Genomic DNA, 18,320 nt, shown 5'->3' with positions numbered 1-18,320 from the left:
ACATTCTTTCAACAAATATTCTCTCGTAGATAAATGATTCGCACATCCGCATGTCATTCATTAGACGGCATTGCTTGTCTTACGTGGCTTCTCATCGGAAGCAAGGATTTAAAAAGGGTAAACACAACATCTACACATTAGAGTCTCCTTATACACAGTGCTGGCAGAGAAGAAACTTCTTATTCACTAATTAATTACTATCCGTTGAATTATCTTCCTTGATACTTACCGCTAGCTTTCAGCACCTTGATCTATAGACTCGACCGATACAAATGATTCTCCCATTCCGTTGGCGGTTGAAAACGCTGACCGAGACCGAAGAAAACTCGTTCTGACATTCGGGTATTTTCGATTTGTATGGAAATAGGCCCGTTCGAGGTGTCCTCCATAATTTAGACTGCCAAGAGACTGACTCGACAGTAGATGTTGCTTTATTTTATTTTATTTCCTAACTCTTTCTCACTCTCTCTCTCTGTCGCTCAATGCTTTTCTCTTTTACCGCAGGGTTATTTCACGGGCATTCCGTAACCGTTTCGGGAAGCCGTTCGAACCCCGTTCACGAGTTCTAATAATTCCCCGAGTTTACGCCCAGCTCCGAGGGTCCGCAACGCGACGTAATTGCCGTGGATCTGAGACCCACGGCACACTCTCCGGGGAGAAAAAAAAAGGAAAAAAAAAAACGAAACACATTTTCCCTGGATATATAAGTAGGTACGGAATAAATTGTAGGGCGTGACGCATTGGGCACACCTTGCACAACGCGTAGCTAATTCGGCAAACCCTAAGGTAGGCTTGATGTGTTCATCACGCGTATTAAACGTTTATATTACAAGGCGTGCGCAAACCCATCATCTCGTTTCTCCCTCGAGGCGTTATCTCACTTACGAACGTGCGTGTGCGGGCTTCTCTGTCATTTCTTATTGCCGGTAAATAAGCATCTCAAAGAAAACGTCCCGTACAACACATACGCGTGCACGATGCCTGGCTTTTGTGAAAAAGAAAAAAATTGTAAGAACGTGGGTGGATTTTGTACCGTTCAAATTTCAGCCGCGAAAATTTGCGAGATTCACGTGCGTGGATTCGCTGAGAAATTCGCAAGTATTCACTACTGCATCATTCCTTCGGAGTGACGGTCGGTTCCGTTGCCATTTCAGTCACGAGCCCTTGACGCGGGAAAAACCCGCAGCGTGCACGCACACGCACCGTGATTCACGAAAGGTTCGGTATCGCCGAGCGCAGGACGATGATGATGGGGTGATCACGGTTCCCCGTAAGAAATCGCGTCATCCTCACGACGCAGGTGGTGCATCAACGGCGGGTTTGTTATTCATGGGATGATCCCGATCGTGATCGGCGCGTACTTGTCATTCGATTCGGCACATCGTCGAACGACAATGATAAGCGGATAGAGAATTACGAACCCCCTCTGCGGAATGACATCAGCTTCGACCAATTCGTTTTGCATGATGATGCATGAACCGCGACGGATGAGCAAATCTCAGTTTCCAACTGGTACCGCCGACTCACCAGGGTGCAGCGGAGTTACACGCTTGATCGGTCGAGCCTGGCTGATCTGAAATTCCTCCCGTCTATCCGATCGCATTCGGCAACAATCCTAATTCAGCTTGCTCGATCCTTCCGTACGGAATTCTGCGCCGAATCGCCAAACGTCATTCTGACGTGTTCGCGTGCTTCGAATACTCGGGGGATATTCGGTGGAAAGGTTGTCCGTATTCCAATTTATCGAGCAAGTAGAAACTTGTCAACCGGTCATCCAGCCAATCTCAGAATCGAAGGCACGTATCTACCATACATTGACAATTTTATCTTACATATCCAACGGCGTCAACTGGTTACTTGACAAAGGTGGTTGCAGGATGAAACTTTCGCAAATTGCAACGCAAATTATACGCGCCTTGCGATATTGCGGATTTGTTACAACCCAACGATTGCTTTGAGCTTCACTTAAAATGCGTATCGGTGCATGGACGATATTATTAGTACATTGCATATGCACCCTCCGCTTTCTAGCTTGGGATAAATCGAGTTACAAAATTGGCTGAGTTGAGTCTCGATGTCGAGTAATTTATGCCAATTTCTGTTCCCTCCCTCTCTCGCCTGCCTTTGATATAATTACCGCTACCCTACAGCGCGTTTTATTACCGGTTACACGTATTAAAATATCGGTGACTCGCACCGGTAGCTTTGTCGTTGATGCCTGGGAGGTAAAGCATGCGTAATTCTGTTCCCGTTGCACAAAAGCTCCCTGTAACGTGCCTTAATCCTGCCGGACGGCGTCAAAGCCCTTTTCCATTTTGCCGGATTCCCCGGCAGTGTAAGCTCCCTGTTTTCATGGTATTGTAGTTCGGCGCGTGAACGGCTGGCCGTAAAAATTACAAAGCGGAAACAATACGGTAGTAATTCAGTTTTACGGGCAAACTCGATGGCGTCGTGTACAGGTGGGCAAAAAGCCTCGGTACATGGAGCCAACTGTTCCGCCTTGAAACCTCGGGCAATAATAAAAAAGCTTTTGCGGTTTCTCCGGGAGCCACGATCACTCTCGACGCCAACGTCGAACGGGTTCCTGATTAACAATAAGCCCGCACCCTGGGAGCGAATAGCTGAGAGAGAGAGAGAGAGAGAGAGAGAAATGAGAGAAAATACCTACCAGGAAAGCAGGGTTTACGAGTAAGTTCAAGCGGTTGATTTTCCGCTTTTATTTACACAACGAGTCCCGAGTCTAAAGCTGCACAGTTTTGTGGCCAGTGAAACGTTTGTTTGGAACTCGGATCCGTTTCAAGGTGTAGCCAACCAACCTTATACTTTTGAGAATTTATCGGAAAATTCAAACTTACCAGCGCGAACCGCTGCAGCTATTTTCATCGGATGCGAATCGCGACGTGTAACTCGTGTTATGTTCGTGCAAACTCCATACACGAAAAAACCGCGAAACGGAAATGCGGGGTACGCTCCATTCCTAGAACCACGAAACAGAGTGGTTTATAGAACATAGCGGCAGATTCGAGACCGTTGAGAATCAAACGATCCACCCTACTCACGGTGCGCTGATTTTATTGGAAACGTCGAGCTTTGACTGCGGTCGGATGTTCAGGCGTACACACGCCCCTTGATTGGGGGCTGAAATTCTGATTAAAACAGCTTCGATTTTACACCGTCAATATGCCGGACGCAACTCGTGTAATTACACTTTTGAACGCCCAGCGTAAAACAGAGAATTTTCCCTCACATCAGCCGCGGCAAATTATTATACTCACCGGACTCGACGCCTACGGTGCCGATTCATCGATATTTCCGAGTCGACGAGACGATCGGCGAATTCGTTTTTTTTCTTACAAAATTGGCAATGCGTGCCGAGCGAAACTCAAAGCGCGTAGGTGCGGCGGACGCGAGTTGAAATCTCATCTCGTCGACCGGATGTGACGAGTAATTCACAGGGAGCTGTAGACAATTTGTGTCGGACACCGGCTGGGGTCAGCTAGGCATTGATTGACCCCCGTGCAGGATGGGCTTCGTGACGTAGCCGCGGTCTGTGTGTTATGCGAGGAAACTGATCAGGCGCGTGCTGCGCCGACAGCCGAGGTCTAATTCACCTCGGACTGCATTTCGGTAATGAAATTCACCGCGTTTCCGCATTGCCACGTGAAGATTTTCATCGGAGCTGTTTTTTTCCGTAACAATATTCTCGCTTGGAAGTCGTCGACTTTCTCCTCTTCCTGTTTCGTTACTTCTCAAGCCTTACGATCAATGATACTATATCACACACACACACGAGCCACGTGAGTCGCTCCGAGCTCTTCTAGTTATTACCAGAAAGAAATGAGCGTCCGTTTTACCGCTCAATCATCGTTCTCAATACGGGAAACTGTCGGCACCCAGAGTCAAGCCTGCAGGACGCCACGTGATCGTCATCCGCATTCGCTCGTTCCTGCAGGTTCCACGGCATCAGGGTTTTGGGCCTAGTCGGGGTCCCCGGGCATCCTCTCCAAGGCTCTGCCATAACGACGCCGGAGTTGCGGTCCTCGCTCGTTATCGCCTCGAATTATCGCCGAGTCATGAGAGCCACGTCTGCAGGGCATCGCCACCGCTGAGAAGTGCGGAGACGAAAGGCTGCCGACCTACTCGAAGCGACGACCTCGATAACAATCGATTACATGCTTTTGGCGATCGATAAATGGAACGGTTCGCGCTCAGTCAGTCCCTTCAACATTCCGAGTGTCGCTGGCTGTAGGTGTATTTTTATTTTTTCAATCCTTTTTTCTTTTATCCAACAACGATTTCTGCCGTTGAAGTACATTCGGCACAGTTTGATATCGATTTCGGCTTCGCGGTACGAGTCTAAAAGTACTTTTATTTATAATACACAGGAATTTGCGGATGATTTTAGGTCTTCCGTTGTACTTGACAAATCAATTGAATGAAAACTCCGAGTACAATATTGTAGTAACCGCGTTAAAAACGACTAAAAAAAATTAAATTCTAACGGCGATCGATACTCTAGAATCGCATAGGTTTAAGGCACTCGGAGCAGCGTCCAGGGGGGCATAAATATCCGCTCGTCGATTAAGCCTAATGGTTTGAAACCGTGACGCTAACGATTAATAACCAATATCCGCAATTTCCCTGCACCCGCACCTTCTACAAACATTCACGGCAAGCATTTCGTGCGATATAACTATTTTAAAAAAGCACCCTGCGTGCAGTGCGCCGGTGTTGATATCGATTCGTGAAAACTCCTAATTACTCTTATCACAATAAATGACAATGCCGGGCCGGAAACAAGCCCTCGGGGAGAATCGGGCACCCCGACAGGGCTGGCTGAACACAACTCAGACAAGAAGACAACCTCCCGGCGATGTATATATTGCTCATGTCCCATTGGTTACACGGCTCGTTACCACCGACTGCAGTCGAGATGGTCAGGGTACGAATGTCGGCATGACGTGGTCACGGGATACGGATCCGCTTGCGAAACTGCGCCCCTATTTATCGATAAGAGAGTGTTTCTCGAACTGCTAACTATCGCACACTCGCTACCCGTGCTTTTGTACGCCCAGCAGGCTGAATGGTTCTTCTCATCGGTTCCCCATGTCTTTGGATACGCATCACAAAGGGAACAGTTGTACGGACTTGGTTCGCAATTAGTTCGAGAGATATCAGTCGCGGGTTTTGTGAACGACAATCGTGGCAGAGTGTAAGGATTTTCAGAACGAACACATGCAGCTGTAGAAGTCAACACTGCAGTATCTCTTCTGTCACTTCTTCGGCACGTGCTGCGACAAAAGTCGACCGAAACTTCTTCGTTTCCTTTACACTTTTGAAATATAAAAGTTGTTCTCTACGAAAGAAGAGAGACGATGATTTTCTTCCTTTCTTTTTTTCCTTGTTCCTCAATATCTTATCCTCCTTTTTTCACTTCTGTTTCTCCTCTTTTCCCTACGGCCTAAGAATAGATTCCGCGTTTCTACACAGCCGGGGACTTGATTTATCGTCGTACATCTATACCGGAGTATTTTGAATCCCGGCTTTTCATCCGTATACCCAAAACCTCTAGACGCGTAACGTACGCATAGTTGAAAATAACCAACGGCGTCACGAGCACCGCGGAACAGACATAGTAGCAGCGTAAAGAGTGCTTTTCGTCGATGTAAGGAAACGGGTTACAAAGAGAGGTTTTATCACCAATAATGCCAGGCCGCTACCCATGATAAATTCAACATAACTGTGTAACAAATGATGATTACAAGGTTCGAGCGTGTGCCGCTCAGCCCGGTAACGCTACGGCGTAACGTAACGTAACGCAACGAAGTACCGCGGACAGAAGAGGAGAGAGATTTATTGAAAGTGATAGATCCGACCCGGTCGCGATGCTTAATAATACCCGCGTACAAAGGTACGAGGTACCTACATAACCACCGACCGCGGCTTGAGTATATCACGACTGATTCACGATTTACGGTGTACCCACCTACCTCCTCGACTCCACCTCGGAGCTTCGCAGAGGTTCGTGAATTCGCCATCAACTGCAGGCGGTTCTTATTTCGACGAAGAAATCGAGCGAGGTGGGCCATGAGGAAGGTCGTTCGATGTCGGGAAAATACATCCGAGCCGGGAATATAGATAAACTTCGTCAAGGATGGAGGCAAGAGCCCTTTTATCAAACGCTCCCGAGGGACACCGCCGCTATAACCTAGGAACAGGAGGAGAATCAGCCTCACCGCCTGCAGGTACGTGCTTCGGGATGGAGAAATTCACCTTCAGTCAGTGCCGAACAAGCTTCCTCAGACGCCGGCTTCGACCTGCGATAGCTGGCTGACTCGAAGTGAATAAGGCATTGCCGGGATGCTTCCGATACTCCTGCAGGCGCAACGTCATAGAGAGGGTGAACCGTTTGATGTCTTTCCCGGGAAGAATGCGCGTTTTTCAAAAAAGACCTTCGAGCGTCGCGAGCAGGCGGAAACATCGTTTCACGACTGTGTAGTACTCGCTATATGTTTTCGTGATCTCTCAGGGAAGTTTCAAGCGAAATTTCAAGGATCTTGTATCGTGTGCTCTCGTGAAACTTCAAAGCTGCAGGCGTCTTTTCCGTATCCCCGCGGTCGTAATTATCGGCAGGCGTAGAGTGAAAATTGATTGAATTCTGATTAATTTTCGGGAAGGATCTGGAAGCTCAAGTTTGACGACGTACCTGCCAGTTATTCCCCCCTTACAAATTGTTGGCGCGGTCGGTGAATTTTTTCCGGCGGTAATGAGATTCCGACGACAAACGATGGTCGAATTTAAATGAATGCTGTCTCTCCCCCCACGCACACACATACACACAAAGACAAAAAGGTGCTGAGATAAAAATTTATTTTTGGATCTGTAGAGCACGACGTGGTCCACGGTTATACGATCATGATTCGATTGTGTCAACGACGAAAGGCAAAGGAGGGAAGAGCTTTCATTTCATTTTCTTTTTCTTCTTCTTCTTCTATTTTCATGAGAATAACCTTCTCAGGAGGTCCTGTGATTTGGGCGGTCGTTCAGACCATCCAGAAGCGTGAAATTCGCTTCCGAAAATAAAACGACTCACAATCGGTGAGGCCCCGACAAGACGGGCATCTGTTCACCTCTCAAAATGACTAACGTCCTCAGCCCCGTACGCAATGCGTAACCACGCTACTCAACTTCGGTGAGCTGGTAGGTACAACTCGAAGAAATCCCCAGCGGTGTAAACCGGCAATAACTCGGTGCCCCGGAAGCGTGGTGACCTCGCGTTTGGTGAACACCGCTTCTAATCCACGCCCGAAAGGCACTCTACGAAAAACTGCTCTGGGTGTGAGAAGTGAAAGCAGCGTTGATCCGAATTATCGTCGCAGGTTGCTGGATCGTATGTTTACACATATAAGCGGCTCAATTTGGAACACCGGCTGACGTTACGGTATATCGGTAGTTAAAATTTTACCGCTCAGCCGAGCCATTTCTTTATAACATTTGAGCTTGGATGCGCACCAAACACGCAAGGCCATGCGGTGAGGTTTTCGTCGCTTGCTTGAGTGGTGAACGGAAAATGAAAAGAAAATTTTAAATCATCCTCCTATTTATGTATCCTGAAAGAAAAGTTTACCGATTCTAAGCAGACGTGTAAATATACATAAGGTAAATGTACTCGGATTCAATTTCCAAGCGATCTGTTCCGCGTTCCAGGATGTAGCCCATGTGCAACATCTCGACGCGATCGCGACGACCGTTCCGTTTGAAAACACCGTCCGAGAGAAGTCGCGGCGTGTCGTTGAAACTTGTTTTTTAATTCCTTTTTTTCTATGCGACGATAAATTCTTTTCGCCGGAAAAAAGTAGCCAGACGGCAATAGGTCCGTCTGAAGTTCAAACGCGTTGTATTAAGAGTCGATAAACATCCATCCCCTCGTTTCGTAATGCATCCTTCTATGATCTACCGTGGTTGTACAACTCAATCGAGCTGGTAAACAGAAGCAGAAGAAGGAAAAATTGGAAATTCCGAAACGTGTATAAAACGAACGAAGCGGAGAATGTTTACGTCTTCCTGATTTAGACCTCGTCATCTCCAAGCCCTTCTATTGAGCTTGGGAAAAACAAACGTCTTTCCGGATCTATTAGTGGGCAATATTTCACCGGTATAGGTATATTTTTCTTCACGCACGAGAGGACGAGGCCATTAGTATAAAAGATGCCTGGGTGCCGGCAGCTTTCGCCTCCGCGTCTCTTCTCCGCTATTCTAATCCCTTTCATTTTATCACCGGCCTGTGGCGAGGGGTAAGACATCAATGAGAGCGACGGTAGCGATTCCGCGTCAGTTACAAGTTGGCGTTCTCCACGTCTCGTCGCCGCGCCACGCCGGTGGTTGCTTTTATCTCGAAACCCGTACTATTCACGGGCATCGGGACCATTCGATACTATCTTTAGAATCGGTTCAGCTGACGCCGATAAACTAAAGTGGATTACCAGCTTCGGCGAGATTATCGAGTAGAATTATGGCGCCTGACATATCTGATCCGGTCTGTTTTCTATTCGTTTCTCATAATTTTTTCTAACCTACACGCGATCATGATCATAGGTCAGGCATTGCTTTCACCAGCTCGTAACGAGTCACACCGCACGCTTTTCTAACCCACCAATTTATTTCCTGTAGTCAAATAAACGAAAAAAATTTCAATATCGTTATTACGTGTCCGTTGGAATTTAGAAATTTCAATTGAATATATCGATAGAAAAAAGGAACGCAATTTCCACCGATCTTTATCGTTATAATAACCATTCACGGTAAAATATAGACTCTGCGGAATAAAATGGCGTAATGCTCCCAGATTACTGGGATCAAAGCGAGCTGTCATTATTGACAAAATGGTATATTAAGTCACGCGTGTTCGCCGCTCAATCGCGTTCAGATTAACCATTAGCTTCCACTATTTGCATATGAAATTTTCATCGTTTCACAGTAATAATTTCAAACTGAACAGTCTTCACCGTCTGCAGACTTCATACCATTCATGGGTGAAATTTTTTGCGATCGATTTTCACTCGCCTAAAATTTGGTGTGCCCCGAATGAATCGTAAGCTGTATTCGTGCAGCAGCCGGATAGAAAAAAATAAACTGCGGTACGACTTCTCGGCAATAGTTGCGGTCAGAATTATTGGAGCGTTTATTTTGTATAACATGTTCGTCGTCTCCCAGCTGATATACTTAATTACTTACACTGCACTAATTGCCGGCAGAGAAACGGCACGATTTTTACTTCGGTTTATCGTTCCGAAAGTTGGGATACTGTGTCTTGTTGACACTTAAACGGGGCTCTTAAGGACCCGCGAGATTCCGATACGCAGTCTCTAACGAACTTGCGTAATCTTCGACGCAGAGAATCTCGGCTGCGTGCGTCGAACGAAAAAAGCCCGACACGTCAACAGGCTCTCCTTATTTTCCTGGACAATTCTATTCGAAGATTTACTCCAAGCCTTTCGTTGCGCGAATTGCGAACGGAAAGAGGCTGATTAACGGGCGGACAGATTTCCCTTGAATTAGGGTCGAGCCGCCGATATTCCGAGAATCAATCAGGCCTGAGAATTAGCCTGATATAAGGGTTGCAGCCGAGGTTTGAAAAAATTGAGGCTTATCCCTCACCATCCGAAACTCATTCCGTTCGGCGTATATACGTAATTCCAATCAACAATCCGTCGCCGCTCACGGCCCATAAAGCCTGTCACCTTACTCCTCCTATTTCCGATGGCAGCTTATCAGTGCCAAAGGCAAGAGTTTCCCATCTGTTAGAATCGAGAAAGGTTGAAGGTAGCGATAGAAAAGGACCGGCTGAGCGATGAGCCGAGGGAACCGCGGTCGAGGAGGCCGAATACCGAATTCATGGTTACCGATCCCCTGGAAGAAGCCATAAACATTTATAGGCTTTCTTTCAATCGCTTGGAGGAAATGACACGCGTTGTGTCCGAGACCCTCGAGCAGTGTTATTCTGGATTGAAAAAGGCTAGATCGAATAAATTCACACCTAATTACATACCAGCAGCCAGCCTTCCTGCAGCTTCCGAGATGCACGCGGTCTCGAGCGGCGAATAGTCGCTTCGGTTTTACACGCCGGCGTGCGAAAAGATCGATCGCGATGGAATGTAATACAGGTACGTCTCGTCGAGATCGAGGATTGATGGCGATGTGTGCCGCGCGCAGCTTTATACTTACAGAATTATAAATGCAGGTATATTCGATCACGGAGAAGGTATTCCAAAAGCAGCGAGGAGTTGCGTTCAATCGAGTTAATATATACTATGCAGTTGGTGAATTTATTGCGGCGAAACGCCGGAGAGACGAATATAGAATGAGTAATGCTCGAATCGTGGTGGAAGAGAACCATACTCGAGACCCGTTCGCGACAGCGTGAAACAGGCGAGAGACCGACAAGAATTTACACGGCTAATTGAACCGTTAGCGATTGTCGCGATAAGTATGGAACGATCAATAACGACATGCCAAAAGTAGGAAAGACCAATAATGTTACGAAGTTTGAAATATCCAGCCAGCGTGGATGCGGCAGGATTTATCCGTTATACATGGATGATACGCTTGGGCTGATTATACGGCTGATAAATTATTGGCACAAGGTATAATGAACGGAACATGCATTAAGTTCCTTCGACATTGCAATTCCAGCGTCAAAGAAACTTTCAGAGCGTATATTTATGTACACATCGACCCGAGTAATGAAAACTTGACTGCCGATGAAATCGAGACTCCCTGTGCTGGCTTAGCTGCGTCTTGCAACTGCATAGCGGAAAATGATCGGACCAGTAATTAATGTCTAATATGAACAACTTGCAGTCAAGCGGTTCATAATAATTATTGCAAAACAGCGATCGATTCCAACAGCGGAGGGATTAACCTATTTCTTTAAGCGAGGCTGGTTTCACGGATTTAGATTTATCGATAGGCTAAGTGTCGCGAATCAGCGTTGGACGAATGCAAATAAATTATATATGTATGCATTTATACGAATGTACTTACAGTGATCTCGCGTTATGGTTATGAATAGAATTCCACGGCACTGCTAAAAAGTTTCCACTATAACCGCGACGATTTCCTTAACACAGTAAGCCGTTGAATAAATTTCTTCAGTATACCTAACAGTAATGAAAAAAAATGTCGATGAAATTTCTTTACAGCAACGAAATCAACGCATTATTGTACATGATCGTGACGCGTGATTTGAAGAAAAGATAGAGAAAAGTTGATAAAAATGGTCGTGGTTAAAAAGTATAACCGTATATCGTGTTTGTTTCTGCATGGTTGTATAAGTTATACCTCGTTGAACAATTTTTCTCTTCAAGCATCGCATGTTTCGTGGCTGACGTCCGACAGGTTGTACGTTTGATATTTTATTCCGTGATTATCGCGTGACTGTTTCGATACTTTTATCCTATACATACCCACGTATATAACGTCTTTGAATAATACAAGAAATGATGGTTAATTAACCCCGGTTTTACGAGGCGGTCCTTAGGCCATCAATAATCTTCGTGTGGCTCAAACCGAGCGAGCAGCAAACTTTCGTACCTGGTCCGTAATTAAAAATTAGTTAAGACGGTGACTGGCGCTTGGCTAAATGGCATCGTGGGACTTCGTGGGTAATTAAAACCGGGATTCGTATGTGTGAAAGTTCAGCCGACGAAGGATGCATGTATACCTTTATATCCGTTTAAAATCCGTATTCGTCGTTGACGTCGATTCGGGATCCGAAACTTCTACGAGAGGAGGAGGAGCACCGGCTTCGGGAGCCGCACTGAAATGTAAAGTGGCCTTTTAAATATTCAGGCTGCAGACAGGGTTCACGAGCCGTTTAAACGAGGTGAATAACCCGGCGTTTGAAATTCGAAAACGTTTCCCGTCCCAAAGAACACCTGAACTCTGACCCCTTTTCGCAAAATCAGCCCGAGATACGGCGAAATTTCCCATATCCCGGACTTGTTACACCTCTAGGGTGGCAATTCAAGCGAATTGCCAAAATCCCCGGAACAAATTTTTCATTTGCTTTTTTTTTCCTCCTCTTACTATCATTGCGCTTTTTGTATTCACACTGGGTTTCTCGCATCGATCGACAGTTTTGTTTTTTTTGAATTTCAGATGGGCCGGACGATCAGTTGGGGTCTCCTTGCCTTGTTGGCGATAGCGCTTTCGCCATCTATGAAAGTGGAAGCGTGCAGCTGCCAGTATTCGCACCCTCAAACGCATTTCTGCCAGGCGGAATTCGGTACGTATATCTGACACTACGCAGTTCCGTTTCACTAGCCCATTCTTGTCAAGTGCATGTACCTAATCAAGGTGGAAACAGCTGCCGCAAGCAATTCAATCAACCATTGATTGCCGAAGGTGGTTGATTTCAGAAACGTCATTCAACGAGCTTAGGTTCGGTGTGTCCGTATTATATCCGCTAATACAGATATAGCGATCGAAATTCGTTGGCATTACTTTTATTGCTTTTAAAACGTCGCAGATATTTGAATTTACATAAAACAGTAGCAGAGGTAGTAATTTATTCCAACGAGATTTTAATCGGGTTTTAACTCCAACAATCGGAAAATGTTGTAACGACGCGGAGAGAGAAAAAAATATATAGCAAGCGGTGAAGTAAAACGGAGCGATATTAAGATACAGCCTGAATCGAAAATTCTTCGTAACTTGGAATACTTAATTTCGCGAAGCTGGACGCTGAGGCGGGGTGATAATTTAGTCGAAATATTTATTCAAGGGGCGCCGAGAATTTAAATTATTATCGCGGAACATAGAGCCGCGACGAGATATTTGGACGTCACACCAACGGGGTGTGAATCGCGTCTCGGTGTGAAGCGTATTGACGATCTAATTCAAAACGACATCCGGTACCGCATATCGGAAGCATGCACTTCGTCGACTGGTGAAGCGAAATTTAGATCAATCCGCAAGCGGATCAGTCGCTTTATTGAACTGTCGTACGTTAATATCATCGAATGACGATCGAACGATTCGAGCAACCTGCGCTGGTCCGAATCCATTCGAGAGAACATCGGATAAACCACATGCCTACCCGCATATCGGGAACTGATTCTGTGTAAAGAGGGAACTTCCGAACAGCATTGATTTACGTCAAATTATATGTATATATATATGTGCATGTATATCTACGTATTTCCGCTTCGAGTCCAAGCCTAATTGTCGCTGTCCCTTGGACCGTTCAGTTTGTCACGGAAAGGGGTTAGAATCGATGGGGTAAATGGATAAATGCGTACACCCACAGAATCGGTCTCTATTAATCGATACGAAATTTCCCGAACAGACGACGCGGTGTCGTCGACAATACTCAATCCGTTTTCTTAATTAATCAAAAGAATCGACGCGAGGAAAGTTCGAACTTTGAGCTGCTCGTTGAGCGGTGGTGAAAAGATGTGCGAGAGAGAAAATCCACCCAGGCATCCGAGGAGGTTATAAATCGAACCTTTTTGAAATTCTCGGGTTGAATGAAGTTAACTGGCAGTCCGGGGCAAAGTATAAAGTAACGGCAGAGAGTGGCTCGCAGGTAGGGATTGTTTATATCGTCTGAAGCCGAAGCTCTTTGGCAAGGATGAGTGGTGGAAAAAGGAGGGGGAAAGCTGGGATCGGTGGTGAAGTGAAGTTGCTACGGGGAGGTAATTGATCTCGGTAATGGAACCATTGCTCCTTGTGGAATAAAGGATTCAGAAACAGAAGGCGGAAGTCTTTTCCTGCCCCCTTCACTCTTCGAGCTCTGGGAGCAAACTTTATCGTCCTTCTTTTCTCAGCTTTGCCTCCGCAGCATTTGCCTTCTTTGCGCGATATTTTCTCCGAGGGTCCTCCAGGCGAGGAGAGTTAACTGCAGGACTCGCGGCGCAACAAGGACTCCGATACTCCAGCCACTCGCGTGCACTTGGCAACTGGCTGTATCGAGTGTGAAATATGCTTTATTCCAAGTGGAGAGAAACAAGGAGAAGAGAGGAGTCGAAGGTCGGGTTCAGAAGTCACGTTGTAGCTTGCAATTACAACGCAGAGCCATTCGTAAATCGTGCGTTAGCGTAAAGGTAAGAAAACGAGAGAGAAAAAACGATGGGTACGTGGGTATAAGCAGCCCATCCCGTACCTTCGGATCAGCTCCAGCCGATGTTTGCGCTTCGTTATTCGAGACACGCTCGCGGCTCAGCTATATATCCTCCAATTAATCGAACGATCCGCAGGCGTCGTTGTCTCGCCATTTCATTTTTTACCCTCCATGATGGAACAGAACCGTCGAATCTCCGTTAGACACTTGGGGTGACGATCTGTAGCAGTGAAAGGCAGCCTCCTTCCCCGTACACTGTTGAAAATAATATCTGAACCCGTTACTTTTGCACGTCTACTTTATTTCCGCCCTACAAAGAAACAACGAATCTTCCGAGACCCGTCAACGAATCGCCAAAATACTGAATGGCCAAGACTAATTGTCTGCGTTTTTCAGCTCCTTGCATCTAAGTGACACTAAACGTTTCCGGAAGTTATAGAACACCATTTTACTCGTTGCTCTCCAAGGTTGGGATTTTCTTTTTCAACCGGAATTCCAACTAATTCCCGGATGACCTATAGTGTGTCGCGCTCGATCCCTAGCCGACGTTTAATCTTGCCTGTTGGGAGCTTTAACCATATCCGAACATCGAGAAAAGATCAGTCGCACTTTATCTCGTGATTAAATCACGGACGACTCTATTCGGTCTTTCACACCTGTGAGAATTTCCTTTTTGATATTTTTTTTACAATTTGCTTTCGCGGTGTTCGCAGGGTAATTATAAAACAGCGCAGCAACACGTAGATAGCCAAGGTATTTGCACTGTGCTCATTGCCCGTATCGGAAATATTACAAATATCTCATTAATTTCTGTGTACGCCGAACAAACAAGCGATAAATGCGCAGTCGGTATACACGTGATGTTTGTATGATGTAAACATGATGAAAATGCACATGTAAAATCTGCTTCAGTCGTTATATTTGAGTGATGTATGCATACGTATACTGGAATTTCCAATCATGGCTCTGTTCAGACGAACAATATTCAATGAGGCTCGTAGTTAGCCATCACTGTGATAATAACGGTCGCAAACTTCGAATCAAAAAATGCTGCTTCACGTTTTAGGTCCGTTTATGTGGTTGGATTTTTCTTTTTCTGTTCGCCCGATTTTTTATTTGCCCGAAATTTATGAGCACCGTTTACAGTTTTTCAACTCGTGAATTTTCGTCACGTGGTTCAAAACTTTTTGAATGTTCTTTCACAGTTTAAAAATCTTCATCCGATCAGCGATTTCTTTGACCACGTGTCGTGTATCATGAATATTGCATCCGATTATTACTTTAAAAAAATAGGATGAATTATTACAGTCGGAAAGCCATGATGGCACAACGAGCGTCGCATCTCCTCAGTTATATCAATATCAAATACCAAGGGTGGGAATAAGATGCATCGAGAAAAATTTGCGGAATCCCTTGGCAAACAATCCAATTTATCTCGAGTCCAGAGTACAGCGCATGCGTATGCTGTTTGACGGGGTCAATACGCATTGATAGTAAAAATATCAGCCTTGTCAATTGGGCTGCAACTCAAAGGCCGAGAAACGGATGTGGCAAAGTTTGAGTAGGAAGCAGAGCTGTAATGGAAACTAGCCCACGCGATGGAACAAAAATAGTTTCGATACCTACTCTGAGAAACCCTGCGTGAAACGCATCCACTTGCAAGCATAAAATAATATCTATCTCATAAATATGAAAAATGATAAAAAATGCAGTAACGTGTGATCCAAGTCATACATGGGATTGGTTATACATCTGGATTCGTCAAAGTTTCGCTCTTGGCATACCGCGGTATAGTCTTGTTTTCCACCGATCGAGGAAACTGAACGCGCGATGCTATTTCCCGAGGCAAGACTGCAGATTATACGTACAGCGGTGTGATTCGAAGAGTCGGTGAAATTCCTGGGTATTTTCTCTCGCAAAGTCAATCAAACTTCCCGGAGTCTCGCTAAGCCCGCCGAGGTTCGTGGGCCTCGGTTTCAGAGCGGAAGGGTTTGTTACCGGGGTGCCGAGAGCTTCATCAAATATTGCTTCCTTCCGCGAGGAGAGAGGCTCCGAGATTGGAAGAAGTTTCTTCAGGGGTAGCGGAAGCCTGGGGAGAGAAAGATTGCATCTGAGGCAATAAGAGCACCTCGAGAGAATGATCGCTGATCCGCAATGCGTTAGACAGGTCGTAGGTACCCGAAGGTTCCGACCTCTCGTTCCTTCTCCGGCAAACATTTTTCACTTTCTCCGATAGCGTATGTAGAAAAAATTCTCACACAGGTATAAACGATTCGCAAATTCTGCAAAGGTGACGCGACAGACGTCGAGAATGTGAACGAAACTTATCCTAGAAGCTAGAATGAGTCAATTTATCCCCTGCTGAAACTGCGTGATATTTATTTCCAATCCCCGTGTAAACGATAAAGTTTTTATTGACTTTTTATTGAAACGGTCGTGAATTACTTGCCTAGTCGCTCGACCATTGCTCATAAATTATTATCGCCATGACAGAGCTGCGGCTATATAACGACAAATAAGATATTAATGGGCCGAACTGGCGCTTACGGGACTTGAAGTTCCAGCTGTGATAATAACGTCAACACATGCGATCAAGTCTTTCTGGTGATTCCGGACGTCCTCTAGACATCGAAATACGTTTGCGCCACACTGAGAAAGGAGTTTTTTTTTTTTACTGTTAACAATAAACGTATATTTAGATACGGCGAAATAAATGTTTCGTTATTATTATAAAATTTCAGTCGGGCCAAATAATGATAGATTGACGGAATTTTGCTAGTATTTAAGAAATCATTTCTGCCTCAACTAAAATTTAATAATGACAACGAAACATTTATTTCACCATATTCAAATATACGTTTGTTAACGGTAAATAGACTCTTTTCTCAGCACATACGCTAGTTGTATAACACATCCTGCGAAACCTCCTATTATTATTATTACGCTGCCTATTATTATATCGCTTTGCTAGAATCGGGATGACCCGGTTACTCGCAATACTCTACACTAGCACAACCGAACACAGACTGACCTCTAAATATAATTCTCAAGGATGGCCGGTTACGAAATCGACGCCGATAAACATCAGGATCTAATTTAAAACCTCAATAATAATAATAATAATAATAATAATAAGAAAAAAAAATTTCGCCACTCAGCGTCAAAGTCACGTATTTCGGATTCCAGTTTCAGATTACAAAAAACTTGTTTTAAATTGTTTCAATTTTTAGCTCCGCTACGATCCGCCATACCTGCACTCTTTCTAATTCAAACTGTATTTTCCAGTTATTCTCGCCAGAGTAATGAAGCATATCCCAGGCGACAGTTACGAGACCGCCTACAGAGTGAAGATCCACAAAAAGTTTAAGGTGAGTCGATAATGCCGTTGTCGATTTTCCATTAGCGCAACACCTACCGCGATTTCCGTGCGCGTTTTCTTCTGCAAGCGGAACGTTTATCGGGCGTTGAACCACCCGGGCGACGGAATCCGGGACAAAGCCAAGATTATTGCACGACAGGAGTGTCGGCGCGGGTTGCATCACCGCAAATGCGAAAATTCATTAGATATCTAGTATATAGGTGCAGCTCGCGTCGACCGCAAAGCCGTGCAATCTTCCACTCGCCGTTCACGATTACGACTATATGCGGTTTATATGCCAGGGACCGATTACGCCGCGCTCCGATCTCAGGATAAAACTGCATCTAGGATCTCTGGATTCTCCGGTATTAAAGTTTTACGTGTTTACTATTTCATCCACTCGCTAATCGGCTTCACGCGACTGGGCCAATTTGCAGTTCTTCGCTTATCGTGAGACCTCACGATGAAATTCGGAACTTGTATAACGTTGCATTTCTCTGTGAATTCTGGCAGTTATTATCGGATCGTTTTCGTACCTTTAAGCAAAGGCAGTGTGCATTCTATAGACTCAGTCGAAACTCAAGATTAATTTCAACGGGTTGCACGACTGTACAATAATTTCGTGATCATACAACAGATTGAAAGGTCGAAGCTCGCAATTTTGCGTCGGGAAATTTCAGGGGACTTAATTTTTTCGATACTAATCCGTCGAACCGTCGGGCAGACGCGATTCGGGTCGACGAATCTGATCGACGGATCGACGGATGTTTGAAGTTTCGCACCGGGTGAACTATTAGTACTGAGCTACAGCTCAGCGATCTCGCTCCCTTCTGCACCGGA

General features: G+C 45.4%; 2 protein-coding genes across 4 annotated transcripts in view; one reads left to right on the top strand and one right to left on the bottom strand.

Annotated features, from left to right (window-relative positions):
* LOC124302884 (synapsin) overlaps window positions 1-18,320 on the bottom strand; it is a 102,838-nt gene that overhangs the window by 61,529 nt on the left and 22,989 nt on the right. The gene's annotated exons all lie outside the window — the stretch shown is intronic.
* Window positions 1-18,320, top strand: part of LOC124303836 (tissue inhibitor of metalloproteinase) — a 52,848-nt gene that overhangs the window by 30,551 nt on the left and 3,977 nt on the right. For all 3 annotated transcript variants that reach the window (XM_046761562.1, XM_046761559.1, XM_046761561.1), the window contains exons 2-3: window positions 12,160-12,286; window positions 17,408-17,490. In XM_046761562.1, coding sequence (XP_046617518.1) covers window positions 12,160-12,286; window positions 17,408-17,490 — 210 coding nt within the window. The remainder of the gene's footprint in view (window positions 1-12,159; window positions 12,287-17,407; window positions 17,491-18,320) is intronic.

This window comes from Neodiprion virginianus, chromosome 4 (genome assembly GCF_021901495.1).
Source record: "Neodiprion virginianus isolate iyNeoVirg1 chromosome 4, iyNeoVirg1.1, whole genome shotgun sequence".
Taxonomy (NCBI): Eukaryota; Metazoa; Arthropoda; class Insecta; order Hymenoptera; family Diprionidae; genus Neodiprion; species Neodiprion virginianus.
Note: the sequence above shows the minus strand (reverse complement) of the source record. Positions and strands in the feature narration are given on the sequence as shown.